Below are 14,917 nucleotides of genomic sequence, written 5' to 3'. Positions count from 1 at the left end.
ATTTGATGTCATCAAGAGTTTTGGTTTTTTGCCAGCCTAATGGTTGAATGTGTTGGCCTCTTTAGTGTTGACACATTTTTTAAATATTTATTTTGTAGAAGACCTAGGGTATAGGCCACCAGGACAAGCAGTTCTGAAATCACTGCTGAGGGGAACAGCAAGCAGGACAGGAGAGGTCTGCCGGGCCATAGGTGGGCCAGCTCCCTGGCTGGGGATCGAACTCAGGCCCGGCCATAGTGGTAATAGCGCTGAAACTTAACTCCTAGGCCACTAGGGCAGCCTTTGTCTTTACACATTTTAAAGAGTCTCATTCTGCAACCAGGATATGTCACAGTGTGATGTGAAACTGCTCAGCTCCTGTTCAACCTCACATGAAAGAATATACAAAACCATATCTATTTCCAGATAGGAAAGAAATTGCTATTAAGAACAGAAAGGTTAAATGGTTCATTCTCTAATATTATTGAGCATTTTGTGCTAAGCACTAGGATTACAAAAGATAGAAACAAAGATAAACAGATTATAGTCTCTGACATCAATGGGGGGGGGGGTCTCATGCCAGAAGAACAAGTTACTTAAACCAGTAATTCCTGCAAGCGCTGTAATTAGTGAATGTTCCAGGGACTGTTAGAGAGAGCAAAGAAGAAGAAAAACATAATGTTGATTTTCTTAATGTTGGGAGTGAATGCTACAAAGTCAACAATTTCAAAGAGTAGTAAATGTCACACCCAGGAGTGTTTCCAAAGATACCCCCTTACTTAATCCTGACATTGCCCTATTTTAGGACAGAATGCCCCCAAGAGCTGCAATAAGCCGCAGACACTTGGGAAACCCCTTAGGAAATAGTGAGGGGTGCCCATGCATCAGCAGGCCCCACGCTCAGCCCTTCAGCTCAGCCAGCCACCGAGTTCACTTGGCAGGACTAAGAGCATGGTGTGTAGACAGGCGTGCCTTCACCGAGATGTGTTCAGTGTGGTTTCCGTTCATCAGAACCCAGAGAGGGAGCTTAGATGATTCATATTTAATAACAGTGTAATGCTAAGTTAGAGACCCATTTGAGTAGGGCCCACTGACAATAGAAAGAAAGCTTTTAATGCCTGGAGAATTGCCTTACAAGAAACAATGAGTAAAGTCATGACTTGATCCTGGGCCACAGTTTAGAAGAATAAACAGAACTTCATACATTTGCTCAGTGAAGCCACCGATGGGTGGAACATAGAGCAACTAAGCCAACCCTTAAAACTGATCACAGATCTGTGACTTTTGGAGGAGGAAGAGGAAGGATGAGAATGGGAAGGGGACGTGGATTATGGTGGAAAACTGTGGGTGCTTTTGTGGTGGGAGAGCAGAGGGGGGGAATTTTATATTGTCAAAATGCTAGCCAGGATATAAAACAGTGATACTTCAATAACAATTTTTTAAAAATCAAGAATGAATGAATTAATGACCAAGGGAGGAAAAAATAAATAGAATTCCGTCTATTTTAACACACACACACACACAAACAAAACACATGTATCAGCCTCTCAACACCTAGATCCCTGTATAGAGTAGGTAATGATACAATTTTGGATTGAAAGGATGTTGTTCATGTGTTCAGGGGCTTTGTATTTCAGTCAGATATGTCAGAGAAAAATCATTATTCTCTTTAATCTTTCAAAAATTATTTTTAGGTCAAGAAGTGGTTTTCAAGTGCCTTGGAGAAGGAATTCTTGAGAAAGCCTTTCAGGGGTACAATGCTTGTATTTTTGCTTACGGACAGACAGGTAAGTAATTTCTATTTACATTCAGTGATATTAAAGATGCATTTCTGACAGCATTCTGGAAGCGTCAGAAAAATGCTTCAGACTGAGTTTCACTGAATGAGTGTCAAAAGAAACCATCACTTTAAAGGCTGAGTATTTTGGTAATGGAGTCATTTCAATGTTAATGAGCAAAGCTAGTTTCAAACTATTAAGTGTTATTTTCCTAAATTATAGTTTTAGCTTACATTTGAACCTGAGATAATTACCAGCTTCCAGTATAAAAGTGATAGTAAAAATAAACATAGAAAAACGTAGTGTCATCTCCTAGAGAGGGTTTTCTCTAGGATAGAGAGAAATGATACATGATGAGTTGAAGGCTTGAGTTACGCACAAGCAGAACAGAAACATCAGCTTTCATCTCTGCGCACCAATTTTTATAAATCAATACTTGTAATAATACTGCCTGTCATCACATCACAGGACAATTGGGAGACTCAGACCAGAGACTATGTATCAGAGCATTTTCACAAATATAAAATATTTGGGGGGGGGGGAGAGGGTCATGTTATTTACAAAAGGAAAGACATGGAATCACCCAAATGCCCAAAAGTAGATGACTGGATTAAAAAGATGTGGCACATACACACAATGGAATATCACTCAGCAATCAAAAAGATAAATGCATGCCTTTTGTAGAAACATAGATGGAGCTGGAAGGGATTGTGCTTAGTGAAATAAGCCAGAAAGAAAAAGAAAAAGAAAAATACCAGATGATTTCACTCATAGCAGTACCACAAAGGACCGGGGGTTGAGGGGATAATAATAGTGAGTAACTATATACCAGAGACATTTTATGGGGGTGGAGTGGGGAATGGGATCAAAAATGGGGGGGGGGTGTATGGGACTATGGTGATGGCACATGGGTGATTTGGTGATGGGAAGCCCACGGGGATTACAACTGAGATGGAAAAAGGCACAAAATGATGTAAAAATAAACTACCGTAATGAAAAAAAAATACTTTTATCCTCTATAGTCGGTATTTACTATAAAGACTGTATTTTAGTGGTATACTTGTGCCCATTCATCTTACAGAGGCCAGGATCCAATAGGCTGAGGGGGGTAATCCAGACCTGTATTTTTAAAACATGAGGTGCTAAAAATCAGATGAACTTCATTCACTAGAGGAAGGAGAGGTCCTTTTACTTTTTTTAATAGTTTTTTTTTTAACTGAATAAATTTGTATTTATAAAAATACAAATGTGAAAGTACTCTCCATCTCTCACTGGCAGTCAGTCAGGAGCTTTGAATATGATAGAAAGAGTTGCCTGAGTTTAAGGATCAAGTTGGGCACTTTTCTGAAGTGTGACCTTGGCTGATAATAAAGAAGCAACTTGTGCAATTAAGGCTTATTTTTTGCTTTCTCTTCTGTCCTTTGTTTCTGCTGGTTCTTCTCCAGGCTCAGGAAAATCCTTCTCCATGATGGGCAATGCTGAGCAGCTGGGCCTTATCCCAAGGCTCTGCTGTGCTTTATTTAAAAGGATCTCTTTGGAGCAAAATGAGTCACAGACGTTTAAAGTCGAAGTATCCTACATGGAAATTTATAATGAGAAAGTTCGGGATCTTTTAGACCCCAAAGGGTAAGTGAGTGATTGAAATTAAGCTTGTAATAAGGGGTAATAACTTTAAGTGATCTTAAAGTGAAAATTGCAAGGGAACATATTTATTGGTGCCCAGTCACTGCTCTGGCTTCCGTTCCTTACGACACATTATGGGCTGCTCAGAGCCTGTTGATAGACTGGTTTACATAGTTTATCCTATCGTCATTATTCACTTTCTAACACTTGCCAATTAAAAGGTGTTTTTACTATTGGTATTTTTAAGATTTATTTATGCATACAAGAGCTGGGGTACAGGCCAGAGGTGCAAGGGGTGAGAGGATTCCCCAGAGACAGTGGGGAGCAGAACAGGCCGATTGACTGAAGTACATTGCTGAGGGGAGCAGCAGGCAAGACAGGCGAGGTCTGCTGCACCTTGTGGATCACCTCCGGGGCTGGGGTCGAATTCACTGCTGCAGTGGCTGTGGATAGCTTCACAGTGCTGAGACCTAATTCCTTGTGCTACCAGGGAGGCCCCCATTTAGAATATTTTTTGACCATTAAAAAAAAATTTCTTTGAACTCTCCTGCATTGCTGGTAGGAATGCAAACTAGTACAAACACTATGGAAAACTGTTTGGAGGTTCCTCAAACTGCTAAACATGGAGCTTCCCTATCACCCAGCAATCCCACTCCTACGTATCTACCCAAAAGACAGAAAAACAATGATTGGAATAGACACCTGCACCCCCATGTTTATTGATGCTTTATTTACAATTGGAAAGACGTGGAAACAACCCAAATGCCCAAAAGTAGATGACTAGGTTAAAAAGATGTGGCACATATACACAATGAAATATTACTCGGCAACCAAAAAAGATAAACACATGCCTTTTGCAGCAACATGGATGGAACTGGAAGGGATCATGCTTAGTGAAATAAGCCAGAAAGAAAAATACTGGATGGCTTCACTCATAGCAGGAGAATAAAGAATAGCATAAAGAATCGGGAGAAAATAATAATAATGAATAACTATATACCAGAGACATTTTAAAGGGGTGGAGTGAGGATGGGATCAAAATGGGCGGGGGAGGGGTGGTAGTGATGATGTGTATTAAGGGGGGGGAATATGGTGATGGCACACAGGTGAATTGGCGATGGGAAGCCCATGAGGATTACAACTGAGATGGAAAAAGGCACAAAGTGATGTAAAAATAAACTAATATAAAAATAAAAATTCCTTTGAAACCGCCATCTTAAGTTTCCAAGTACTTAAAAGTTTAAAAAAAGTCCCAAAGTTTGATCTGACTCACTCACTCCCTTCTCTTTCCTCCTGAAGGAGCAGGCAGTCTCTTAAAGTTCGTGAGCATAAAGTGTTGGGGCCATATGTAGATGGTCTTTCGCAACTGGCAGTCACTAGTTTTGAGGTAAGTGTCATTTCTTTAAATGGACGGAAAATGGCAGTGAGAAATATAGTGTGTAAGTGGTGTTGCATATATTTTTGTGGATGCTTTATAGTTTACTGATACCATCACAGCTTCCGAAGCCCAGAGTCAACTCAGCCCACAGATTCAAAAAAGGGTCTTGATCACGCAATCACCCTGTTTTGCTGGGAAGTATGTCTGAGAGAGCCAACATTTCAGGGTGTTAAACACGCTTGAGTGTGTTCACTAACCCCACTCCCTTGACGCTGTTCTCCCTGAGGTTGCCATTGATGTCCCTTGAAACAAAACTGGCCAAATTAGTTATTATTTTTACATTTATTTATTTCTATTTTATATCATTGTTCCTTTTTGCACCATGTTTGCTTTCTCCTCTCAGGTGTAGTCCCCACAGAAATTCTACCACCAAGTCACCCATGCACCATCACCTTAGCCCCCTGTGCTCTTCCCTCCCCTGCAAAATGTGTCTGATTTATAGTTGTCTGAAAGTGGCCAAATTTAAAACATGGTCGGTAGTTAATTCAGACCCTTCTCTTCGAGGTTTCCTTCATTAGTCTTCATTGCTTTTCATTCCTCTTCTTTTTTGAATTGTTTCTCTTTCCATTTGCTTTTCCACCCCCTTGATTTTTATGCCCTCCCTATCCTGACTCCACGTTTTACCCTTATTTTGATGACTATTGCTATGGAGTCTGCAGAATACGCTGCCACCCACTGGAGATGGGGAGCGAGCGACTCCATCCCTGTGCTCAGTTGTGCTCAGTTGTGCTGTCGATGTGCTGGGTTTGCCTCGTTATCATCTCAGCCTAAGTGTGACCAAAATTCACCTGGAAGGACCTCTCTCCAGCCATTTGAATGCAGACATTTTTAATATTGCTTAAATGAGAAAGAGTGTAAGTGTCTCTTAAAAAGAACTTGATTCTGAAATATATGGAAACCTCTCTAGTTTGAAGCTGCTAGGTCAGCCCCCCAGGTGAGGTAGCTGGTTTTCCCTTCAGTGTGTGTGTGTGGGGGGGGTCATTGTCCACCTCACCCTGTCCCCTTCTTAGTAAGAGCCAGGAAGCTTGTGATTTGCATCCTGGCTCTGCCAGGATGTGCAGAAGTAATTTGACCTCCGTGAACTGCAGTGTCATTGTGTGTAAAATCATGAAATGCTTCTCATGTACAGCTCATTTATCCAACTGTGTCTAAAAGCCCACAAGTTGCACCTGTTCTAAAGCAGGTATACATGATGAGTAAGGAATCCTCCCTGTTCTTGCAGAACCACAGGGCTGTAGGAGGGAAGCGAATAAGCTATGAAGAGTTGGTCTGCATGGGAAATTTGAATTCAATACAGTAACCATTGCTGTTTACTAAATTCTAGGCAGGCTGAATAAAGTTTACTTCTTTCCCCCCCTGGGAACTTGCAAAGGAGAAAATAGGTACCTAACAGAGAAAGCAGATTGTGGTGGGAGGGAAAGAAAAATGTGGGTGTCAAAGAGGAATAGGGGTGGGGTGAGAGAAGCACATTTCTTACTCTAGAAAGCTCGGAGGGAGGTGGAAACATTGGGAGAGGCAGCAGGGTTTAATGGCAAGGTGGTGGCGAAGGCATCAGAGGGATCATAATTAATACATAAACCTTGGGCAGGACTGTGCACTTCTTGTGTTTCGCTTATAATGCTTTCCTTTTTGCTTTGCCTCTAGGATATTGAGTCTTTGATGTCTGAGGGGAATAAGTCTCGGACAGTAGCTGCAACCAACATGAATGAAGAAAGCAGCCGCTCCCACGCCGTGTTCAACATCATAATCACGCAGACGCTTTACGACCTGCAGTCTGGGGTGAGAGTTACGCAGCACCTTGGTGGCAGTAAAACAGCTCATCGTGTCTGCATGGGCGACGTCTCCTGGCTGGATTTAGTTCCTGCTGGCTCTTCTGCTCACTGGATGAGCTACTTTGCTGACATCATTAAATTCACTAAGTTTTTTTTTATTTTTAATTGAAATTTAACATTTTTATTGATTTTTTTATACCAAAAATACATTTAATACTTTCATTATTAGGTTAGCAACTTCATTATCACTTCTAAAAATCATAACTTTCAGTTAGATTTTATTGTTTTGTTTTTTTCTTTTTCTTTTTTAAATTTATCTTGACATCCTTCTTCATTTTGTGCTCCCCCCCCATAGACTTCCCACCACCAGTGTTACTGAATTTTTTTTAACAGAATTTCTCGTTTTAACTCTTAGTAGTGTATGATGTCGCCATTATACCTTACTATGGATTGTTACTTACTGAAATATCATTGAAAGCATCTGGATCCAGATCATTGTCAGTAAGGGAAAAGAAAGAAAACTTTAACATGAAGCCAGAAAAATATAATTTTTCAAAGGCAGAGGGATTTGACCACAATGTGTGGATAGCCTCACATCTGAGTGTCTCCTCAGGAGCACATAAAATCTCCAGCTTTCCGAGTCTGTGCTGGAAAGCCAAGAGTGCTCCCTACCCACCAGCGAAGCGAAATGCTACTTTAACCTTCTACTGGGAACTTGCCCACGTAATGCTCCCGACCATTAAGAGTCTTCTTGAGACCTTACACAAGCCTGTAGGCAGGTTCACTGCCGATTCAGGCAGATGGATAAAGGAGCACACTGGAGCCCTCAGAGGGTGTTGTGCAGGGAAAAGGGTGCCCAGGAACCGGCAGGTTGGCAAGTCCCCTAACCCCAGAGTCTTTTCTTTGGGCTCTCGCTGACATTTTGTCATGGACTCCCTTCTGTAATCACTTGCCTTGCGGTGTGAGTGACACCGCCCTTATGTCCCCGCCTCTAGGCTCAGGCATGCACACTGACACATTCCTACACATGCTCCAGGTGAGCACACTCTGGCACATGGCACCTACCCTCTCAGGTACCCTCCGCATCAACATGACGAAGGCCACAGATGATAGCCAGAGAGGCCAGTGGTACAAAAGCCTGACCAGTTCACTTCCTCTACAGACCTTTGCCTGGCTCTAGGGGAGACTGCTGTGAAGAGTGCCCCTAGTTTTGGTGTGGGCATCCCTGGAGGTGTCTGCACGGCTCTTAAATTCACTCGTGTGGTGTTTCTTGTTTCCTATGACTAGAACTCAGGAGAAAAAGTCAGCAAGGTCAGCTTGGTGGACCTGGCGGGCAGCGAACGAGTTTCTAAAACAGGTGCCGCAGGAGAGCGACTGAAGGAAGGCAGCAACATCAACAAGTAAGCCATGGTTCTTACACTACCCAGGGGACTTTGGTGTCCCCCCGGGTTGGGGGCACCTCTTGTGTGGTAGGGAGCAGAACCTTCCTGTTGCAGGTATTCTGCGTCTGTGTAGCTTCCATGCCCGGGGGTGTTGCAAAGCAAGAGCCTGCTTCTGCTAAGAGATCATTTATGGAGAACAGTGTGTCCGGCCCTGCTCAAATGTGCACTCAGAAGACCACTGCTGTAATGTCTTCTGTAAATGCAAACCACAATTTGGTGAATCATTTATCAGAGGAATTTAGGAAGCTTATCCCGGAAAAAAAAAGTGCTTTGAGTCCCTTTGTAAGACTAGTACCGCTTAAATATCAATATGGCGTGAGTGTAACACCTGGAATAACGCCAGACTGAAATCTCACTGTGAAGTCTTGAGTGCCAGCAATGCACTCAACAAAGCAATGTTGAAGAAGCAATGCAGGGCTCTGGGGGTAGCAGGTAGATAGCAGACAGGCCTTCCTCGTGGAGGGGATGGCAGAAGCACAGACAGGTAAGAAACTTGTTGTCCGAGCAATGCGTGGTCCCAGGATGGCTCAACATGCAAGAGAAGTCCCTTGGCACCCCAGAGTCTGTATGTAAGAGCGTGCACCCACGGCAGAATGCAAAGTTCAATCCTGCGTCCGTCACCTACGAGATGCGTGTGCATCTTGGAGGTTGTGTCCCTTATGTGCTTAGAACGGTGCCTGGCACGCAGCATGCAGAGCCAACATGAGTTGTTGTCGTGTTTTTATAATCTGTATAGCAGTAGAGCCACGATCAGTATCCCAAGTTCAGCAGAAAGTCGTTTCGTTTGTTCTTGTTATCTTTTTCTTTTGAGACAAAGTGACTTGGGGTTTGCTTTGGACAGAAGGTAAAAGAAGTAATATAATCAGGAACGTACTTGCTTTTTAAAATGCTTTCAACACATGATAATTCCAGCAAACAACCATCTAAAATTAGAAGTAAAGTAGCACCCTATCAGACGCAGCTGCGCTCATTGCAGACACTGCTTTTGGGACTTGCTCTTCCAGTCATCCCGTCTCCTGCTCTAATAGCAAAGGATTTCGCTCTCTTTTATCGTAGGAGACCAGGCCGGCACATAGCTCTCACTCCAAAAAGGAACATAAGGACCAGACTGGAGAGCAGGAAGGGGTGTGATACATGGTTACCTGCCCTAGGGGTTTGCTACTGGTGCTGAGTCAAGCTGGCCCTTTGCCTCGTAGGAAGACCTGGAAATCTCTGCTGTGAGCTTGTGGCAATTTAGAGTTTGTCTGGCCTTGATGTTAATACTCAGGCACTGTTATTGGCCTCTTGCTGCATGCAGAGGTATTCTGGATGTTCCCCATGTCAGTATTAGTGCCAGGTGTCTTAACCCCACCTTACAGGCGGGGAAACCAAGGCACAGAGCAGTCAGATCACGTGCCAAGGTCACAGAGCTCCTGGGTTGGTCACAGGCAGTTTGGCTCAGGTGCTCCGCTTGGGTTAATCTTGCTTTCCACTTGCCTAAGAGCCCTGAATGGAAGTCTGTCCCAGAGTAAATATTAATAGTGCCCCTTGAAGACAAGCACTAAAATGTGTCTGTACCTGGCTCTTTCCACAGTGACTTGGACTGAATGGACTTTTAGCAACCTACGTTCTCTGTGTTGTTATAGGCTAGTCTTTTCACAAATTGACATGCATATTCCCTACTACTTGCCTGTGAAAGATGATCTTCATTTTGAGGAGTCTTTACAGATTTTAGAGCATTTTCACTTGCACTATTTTATGGGAGGCTCATAGTGCCTCGTTTTTGTTTTGTTTTGTTTTTTAATAGAATTTTATCTTTTTTTGATATTTCGATTTTATTTTTTTGCACCATAAACATAATTTTTTTACATCATTCTTCATTTTGTGCCTTTTCCATCTCAGCTGTACTCCCCATGGGCTTCTCACCACCAATTCACCTGTGTGCCATCAACACAGTCCAGTGCACTCTTCGCACCCCAGTTCTGATCCCATTCTTGCTCCCTCCCCCATTAAATGTCTCTGGTTTATAGTTGTTCATTGTTTTCATGTTTACTCTGTTACATTTGTTAGCCTCTTTTTTTTCTTCCCTGATCCCTTATGCTCTGGCTATGAATGAAACCATCCAGTATTTTTCCTTTTCCTTCTGGCTTATTTCATTAAGCACGATCCCTTCCAGCTCCATCCATGTTGCTGCCAAAGGCACAAGTTTATCTTTTTGATTGCTGAGTAATATTCCATTGTGTTTATGTACCACGTGTTCTTAAATCAGTCATCTAATTTTGGGCATTTGGGTTGATCCCACTATTTCCCTGTTGTAAATAGGGCAGCAGTAAACATGGGCGTGCAGGTGTCCTTTTGTATCAGTGTTTTTGTGGCCTTTGGGTATATACCTAGGAGGGGGATAGTACCTGGTTTATTTTTAATCTGTTTAAAGAAAAGGAAGCTGATGGTTGAACAGTAACAGGAACAAAGCCAAGCATCCTTCTAGATCGTTCCTATGTGTCTGGAACTGCAGAGGCGCAAGGCATGCAGCAGGTATTTGGATATGGTTACAGACAGAATACTGCCTCCTGGCTCCTCATGTATGTGCAGCTAGTAAGTCCTAAATCTTGAGAGGACAAACCTTATAAAAGAAAGGGAGTTTGCAGACAGGATTAAATGGAGGATTTCAAGACATTAAGATTGTTTGGGTGGCCAGATGTTATCACAAAAATAAGTCACCAATGGAAAGGGAGCTAGGAACACCAGAGACCTGGTGTTGTGAGCTTCGAAAGGCTTGACTGGCCGTTGCTTGCCTGAGGATGGAGGAGGGGCCGCAAGGCAAGCATGCAGACAGCCTATAGAGGCTGGAAAGCACAAGGAAACGGGTCTCCATGGAGCTTCTAGAAGGAAGGCAGCCTTTGAAGAGCCCTAGTGAGACACACGCTGGACTCCGGACTCCTGAACTGTAACGTAACACATTCCGGTTGGTACCACTACATCTGCGGTAAAGTGTTACCTGATTGCCTCAAGGACACACAGCTTAGGGCAACATAAGTCACTTCATTTGAAAAAGCATAGGGAAAATTTCTTAACCACATAACGTGGAAAATTGTTCATCCCCAGCATTTAAGCACGGGACTGGTAAGACACATTTTGCCAGCCTGTGGATGCTTGCCAAATTGGTCTTGCGCTTTTCCCAAAATCACCAGCTCTGAAGGGGTGGAGCTGCCTCTGACCCCTTCCCCCTGACCTTCAGCCCAGTGCTATTTACTTTCCTTCTCACATCTGTGATGCCTCAGGTTGGTGTCTGTGCCCTGGGACCCCACTGAGGATCCAGGTGCCCCCCCGAAACCCCCACAAGTTCTCAGTGTGGTCTTCCATATGCAGTAACTGAAGGAGTTGCATTCCTTCCCGTTTAAGGATAATAGTAGAAGTATTTTACCCTGGGGTGCTTCCCAGATGTCACTCATAGTACAGTTAACTGAACCTCCCAACATCCAAGACTCTGAAAGTCAAGCTCCATGTAGCCCCAAAGATTGAACAAATGTGTGTTAAGCACTGGGAAGAAGAACACAGAGATAAGTCAGATGGGATCCTGACCTCACATACCGTACTTACACCCAGGTTGCATTGAGGACACAGTGAGGGGGTGCATACACAGCTGGATGGTTCAGGGAGGGCTTCATGGGGGAGGCGTCCTTAGTTATAAACTGCTCCATGGCCTTTTGGTGCCTCAGTTTCCCCAGAGGAAAATGAAAATGAAGAAACAACCTTACAGGTAGAGGTAGTGTGAGGATTAAACAAGTTAGGGGTTGCCAAGTCCTTAGAACAGTATTTAGCACATACTAAGCACTCTCTAAGTGGATACTAAAAAGTAACTAAAGTCATTGACACTACTGCCTAATAGGTCCACAGATGGCTCCTTAAGCCTTAAACTCAGTTCTCAGTTGAGTGCTAAACCTGGAGAAATCGCTGACATGTTTCCTAAGCCTTCTCTCAGGCTACTATTTGGGCTTCTTTGCTGCAACATTAATAATCCTCTTAAGCAGACCTGTCTGGGACTTCACACAGACATTAGTGTCTGCTTAATGGGGTGTGGATTTAGGAGCTTCATCTCTCTGTAAGCTCTTAAGAGCTTTAAAGCGCAAATTATTCCATCATTTGAAGGGCTGAGGCGCTCTGCTGCCGTGCCACGATGGCCTGTTTAGGGCGTGGGAGGTCCAGGTCGCTATAGGCCATCTTCTCAGGGAAATAACACCTGAAAAACAGCCTGCTGCTCCACCTGCCTGTGGAGGTCGAAGGAGCAGAAAGACTTCCTGCTCCTAGATTCCCCTTGACGCACCTTCTCTGGATGTGAATTCAGATCATGTAACTCTCCAGTGCACCTGGGAATGTCACTGAAAGTGGTTCCATTTTTTTCACAGTCATGGTCAGTCATTCGATATAAATAATGAGTGTGAAATGCCAGTATTTCATTTGTGTGAAAAATGCCCTGTGTCCTATTTTAAAGCATAAATGTTGGTTTCCCCCCTTTTATTGAATTCCTTGCTTATCTCTATTTCTATATTTCTGTTGGTTTTATTATGTTAATGGTACCTATTAATATTCTATCTCTATTTCTATATGTATGTCATATATATGACCAGACATGTCACATGACCTTTTCTTTCTCTCTTTGGGAAAAGTGATTGAAACTGTTTGAATATTTTAAAACACCGGTGTCACTGGATGGTTTCACTCATAGCTGCAGCACAAAGCACCAGGGGGAAAATAATAATGATGATGAGCAACTATATACCAGGGACATTTTAGGGAGTGGAGTGGGGAATGGGATCAAAAATTGGGGGGGCGGAGGGTGTACAGGACTATGGTGATGGCACACAGGTGAATTGGTGATGGGAAGCCCACAGGGATTACAACTGAGATGGGAAAAAGTACAAAGTGATGTAAAAATAAACTATGGTAATATAAAAACTAAACGTAAAAAATACCAGTATCAAAATAATGCATACAGTATATAGTTTATTATTTTATAATACGTGATTCGGCAGTTTTGTTACATAGGAAGCTATGCAGCCATCACCATAATCTAATACTAAAACCTTTTCATGACCAGAAAGAAGCCGGTGTATAGGATACCCCATTTAGCCCATTCACTGCCCGCGCCAGCCCACGCCCCCACCCTCTGATCTTTCATGGGTCTGTCTACTCCAGACATTTCATATAAATGGAATCATACAATATGTGCTTGTGTTAGTGTCCTGGTGTTATAATAGAGGTCACAGGCTGGATGGCTTAAACAAAGAGAAATTTATTTTCTTACAGTTCTGGCTGCCAGGCGTCCAGAAATCAAGGGACCCATGGGGTTTATCTTTTCCTGGGGGCTCGGAGGGGAAATCTGTTCGCGCTTCCTTCCCAGCTCCCACTGGCTTCTGCCATTCTTTGCCGGTAGCTGCCCAACTGTGGTCTCGGCCTCCGCTTGCCCGTGGGCTCTCCCTGCTTTCCTGGTGTCTCCCTCCCCCACCCCCTCCCGCCTTCTCATAAAACACCATCCTGGGATTAAGAGCCCTTCCTAATCGATAGGACTTCATCTTCACTAATTACATCTGCAAGGCTCCTATTCCAGATAAAATCGTACCTTCAGATTTCTAGTGGGTATCATTTGGCAGGGATACTTTTAGTCCCAGAGAGTGATGGTTGGTGTTTGGCTTCTTTCACTTAGTGTAATTTTTCTAAAGCTTTATTTATTTATGCATGTAAGAACTGGGGTACAGCCCAGAGATGTGGAGGATGAGAGGCTCCACCAGAGACAGAGTAAAGAGCAGAACAGGCAGATTGACTGAAATTCACTGCTGAGAGGAGCAGCAGGTGGGTCAGGAGAGGTCTGCCACGCCATGTGGGCCAGCTCCTTGGCTGGGGGTCAAATTCCTGCTGCAGTGGCTGTGGACAGCTTCACAGTGCTGCGCTTCGACCCCTTGTGCCACCAGGAAAGCTCCTCACTTAGTATAATTGTTGATAGTTGATCTGTGTTGCCACCTGGGTCAGAACTGCATTTCTCTTTTTTGGCTTGCTCGTATCTGTTGTGGGGACATCTCACACTTCATGCACCCCTTCATGGTTGGTGGCCATGCGGGTTGCTCCCACATTTTGGCTGACGTGATTAATGCTACTGGGAAAAATTCATGGACAACATTTTGTGTTTACATTTTTTTCCCTTGGGTTGGATTTGTTTGATTTTTGAATGTCAGAATGTACATATTTATGTCATTTTGCAGTCATTGCTGTTATTAAAATGCTGGTCCATTTTCCTTGCTCCTCTTGAATCTGCTTTGTATTGCAATGACTTTTCAAGGACTAGCCTTTGGGGAGTTATATTCTGTGGGGAATATGCTTTTATCTCCCTTTCAGTGTGTTTAATGGAAATCGCTTGGTAACATTAGAAAACTAGCTAGGCTTTTACTTTCTGACCTCTGGTTCTTTCCAGATTTGTACCCTTTCTTGTTTTTATGAATAAATGGTAACATTTAATTTTGTAAACCATTTAGAATGCATCTCTTTGCGCTACCATGCAAACCATATAAGATATACTGAGCATGCTGTTTTCTGACTGCTAGACTTTGGATCCAATTGATTTCCTTTTCAATGAGCAGTTGAAACTTAATTATGACACGTGAGGATGCTCTTCATCCCTCAAAACCACAGATCTGTTGTTTTCATGGTGCTCTTGTCCCTGGGTGTGGGGAAAATGTATACAACTGCCAGGGGAATCTCATTAGCATAGACCAGTGGTCTTCAGACTCTAGCCTCATCTTTAGAATCACCTGGAGAGCCCTTGCAAGCACAGGTTGCCAGGCCTCACTGCCTGCATCGGATTCAGTAGATGTGAGGTGGCCAAAAGGTGGTGTATTTTTTCCTTCCTTCCTT

The 14,917-nt window shown here is 43.3% G+C and overlaps 1 protein-coding gene across 1 annotated transcript in view; it reads left to right on the top strand.

The window, feature by feature from the left end:
* The window catches only part of KIF13A (kinesin family member 13A), a 196,887-nt gene that overhangs the window by 114,165 nt on the left and 67,805 nt on the right, over positions 1–14,917 (top strand). Inside the window, exons 4-8 of the mRNA XM_012732923.1 lie at positions 1,674–1,766; positions 3,203–3,383; positions 4,680–4,767; positions 6,463–6,597; positions 7,878–7,990. Coding sequence (XP_012588377.1) covers positions 1,674–1,766; positions 3,203–3,383; positions 4,680–4,767; positions 6,463–6,597; positions 7,878–7,990 — 610 coding nt within the window. The remainder of the gene's footprint in view (positions 1–1,673; positions 1,767–3,202; positions 3,384–4,679; positions 4,768–6,462; positions 6,598–7,877; positions 7,991–14,917) is intronic.

This window comes from Condylura cristata, unplaced genomic scaffold (genome assembly GCF_000260355.1).
Source record: "Condylura cristata isolate star-nosed mole 26May11 unplaced genomic scaffold, ConCri1.0 scaffold00037, whole genome shotgun sequence".
Classification (NCBI taxonomy): Eukaryota; Metazoa; Chordata; class Mammalia; order Eulipotyphla; family Talpidae; genus Condylura; species Condylura cristata.
This window is presented reverse-complemented; position numbering and strand designations above follow the sequence as displayed.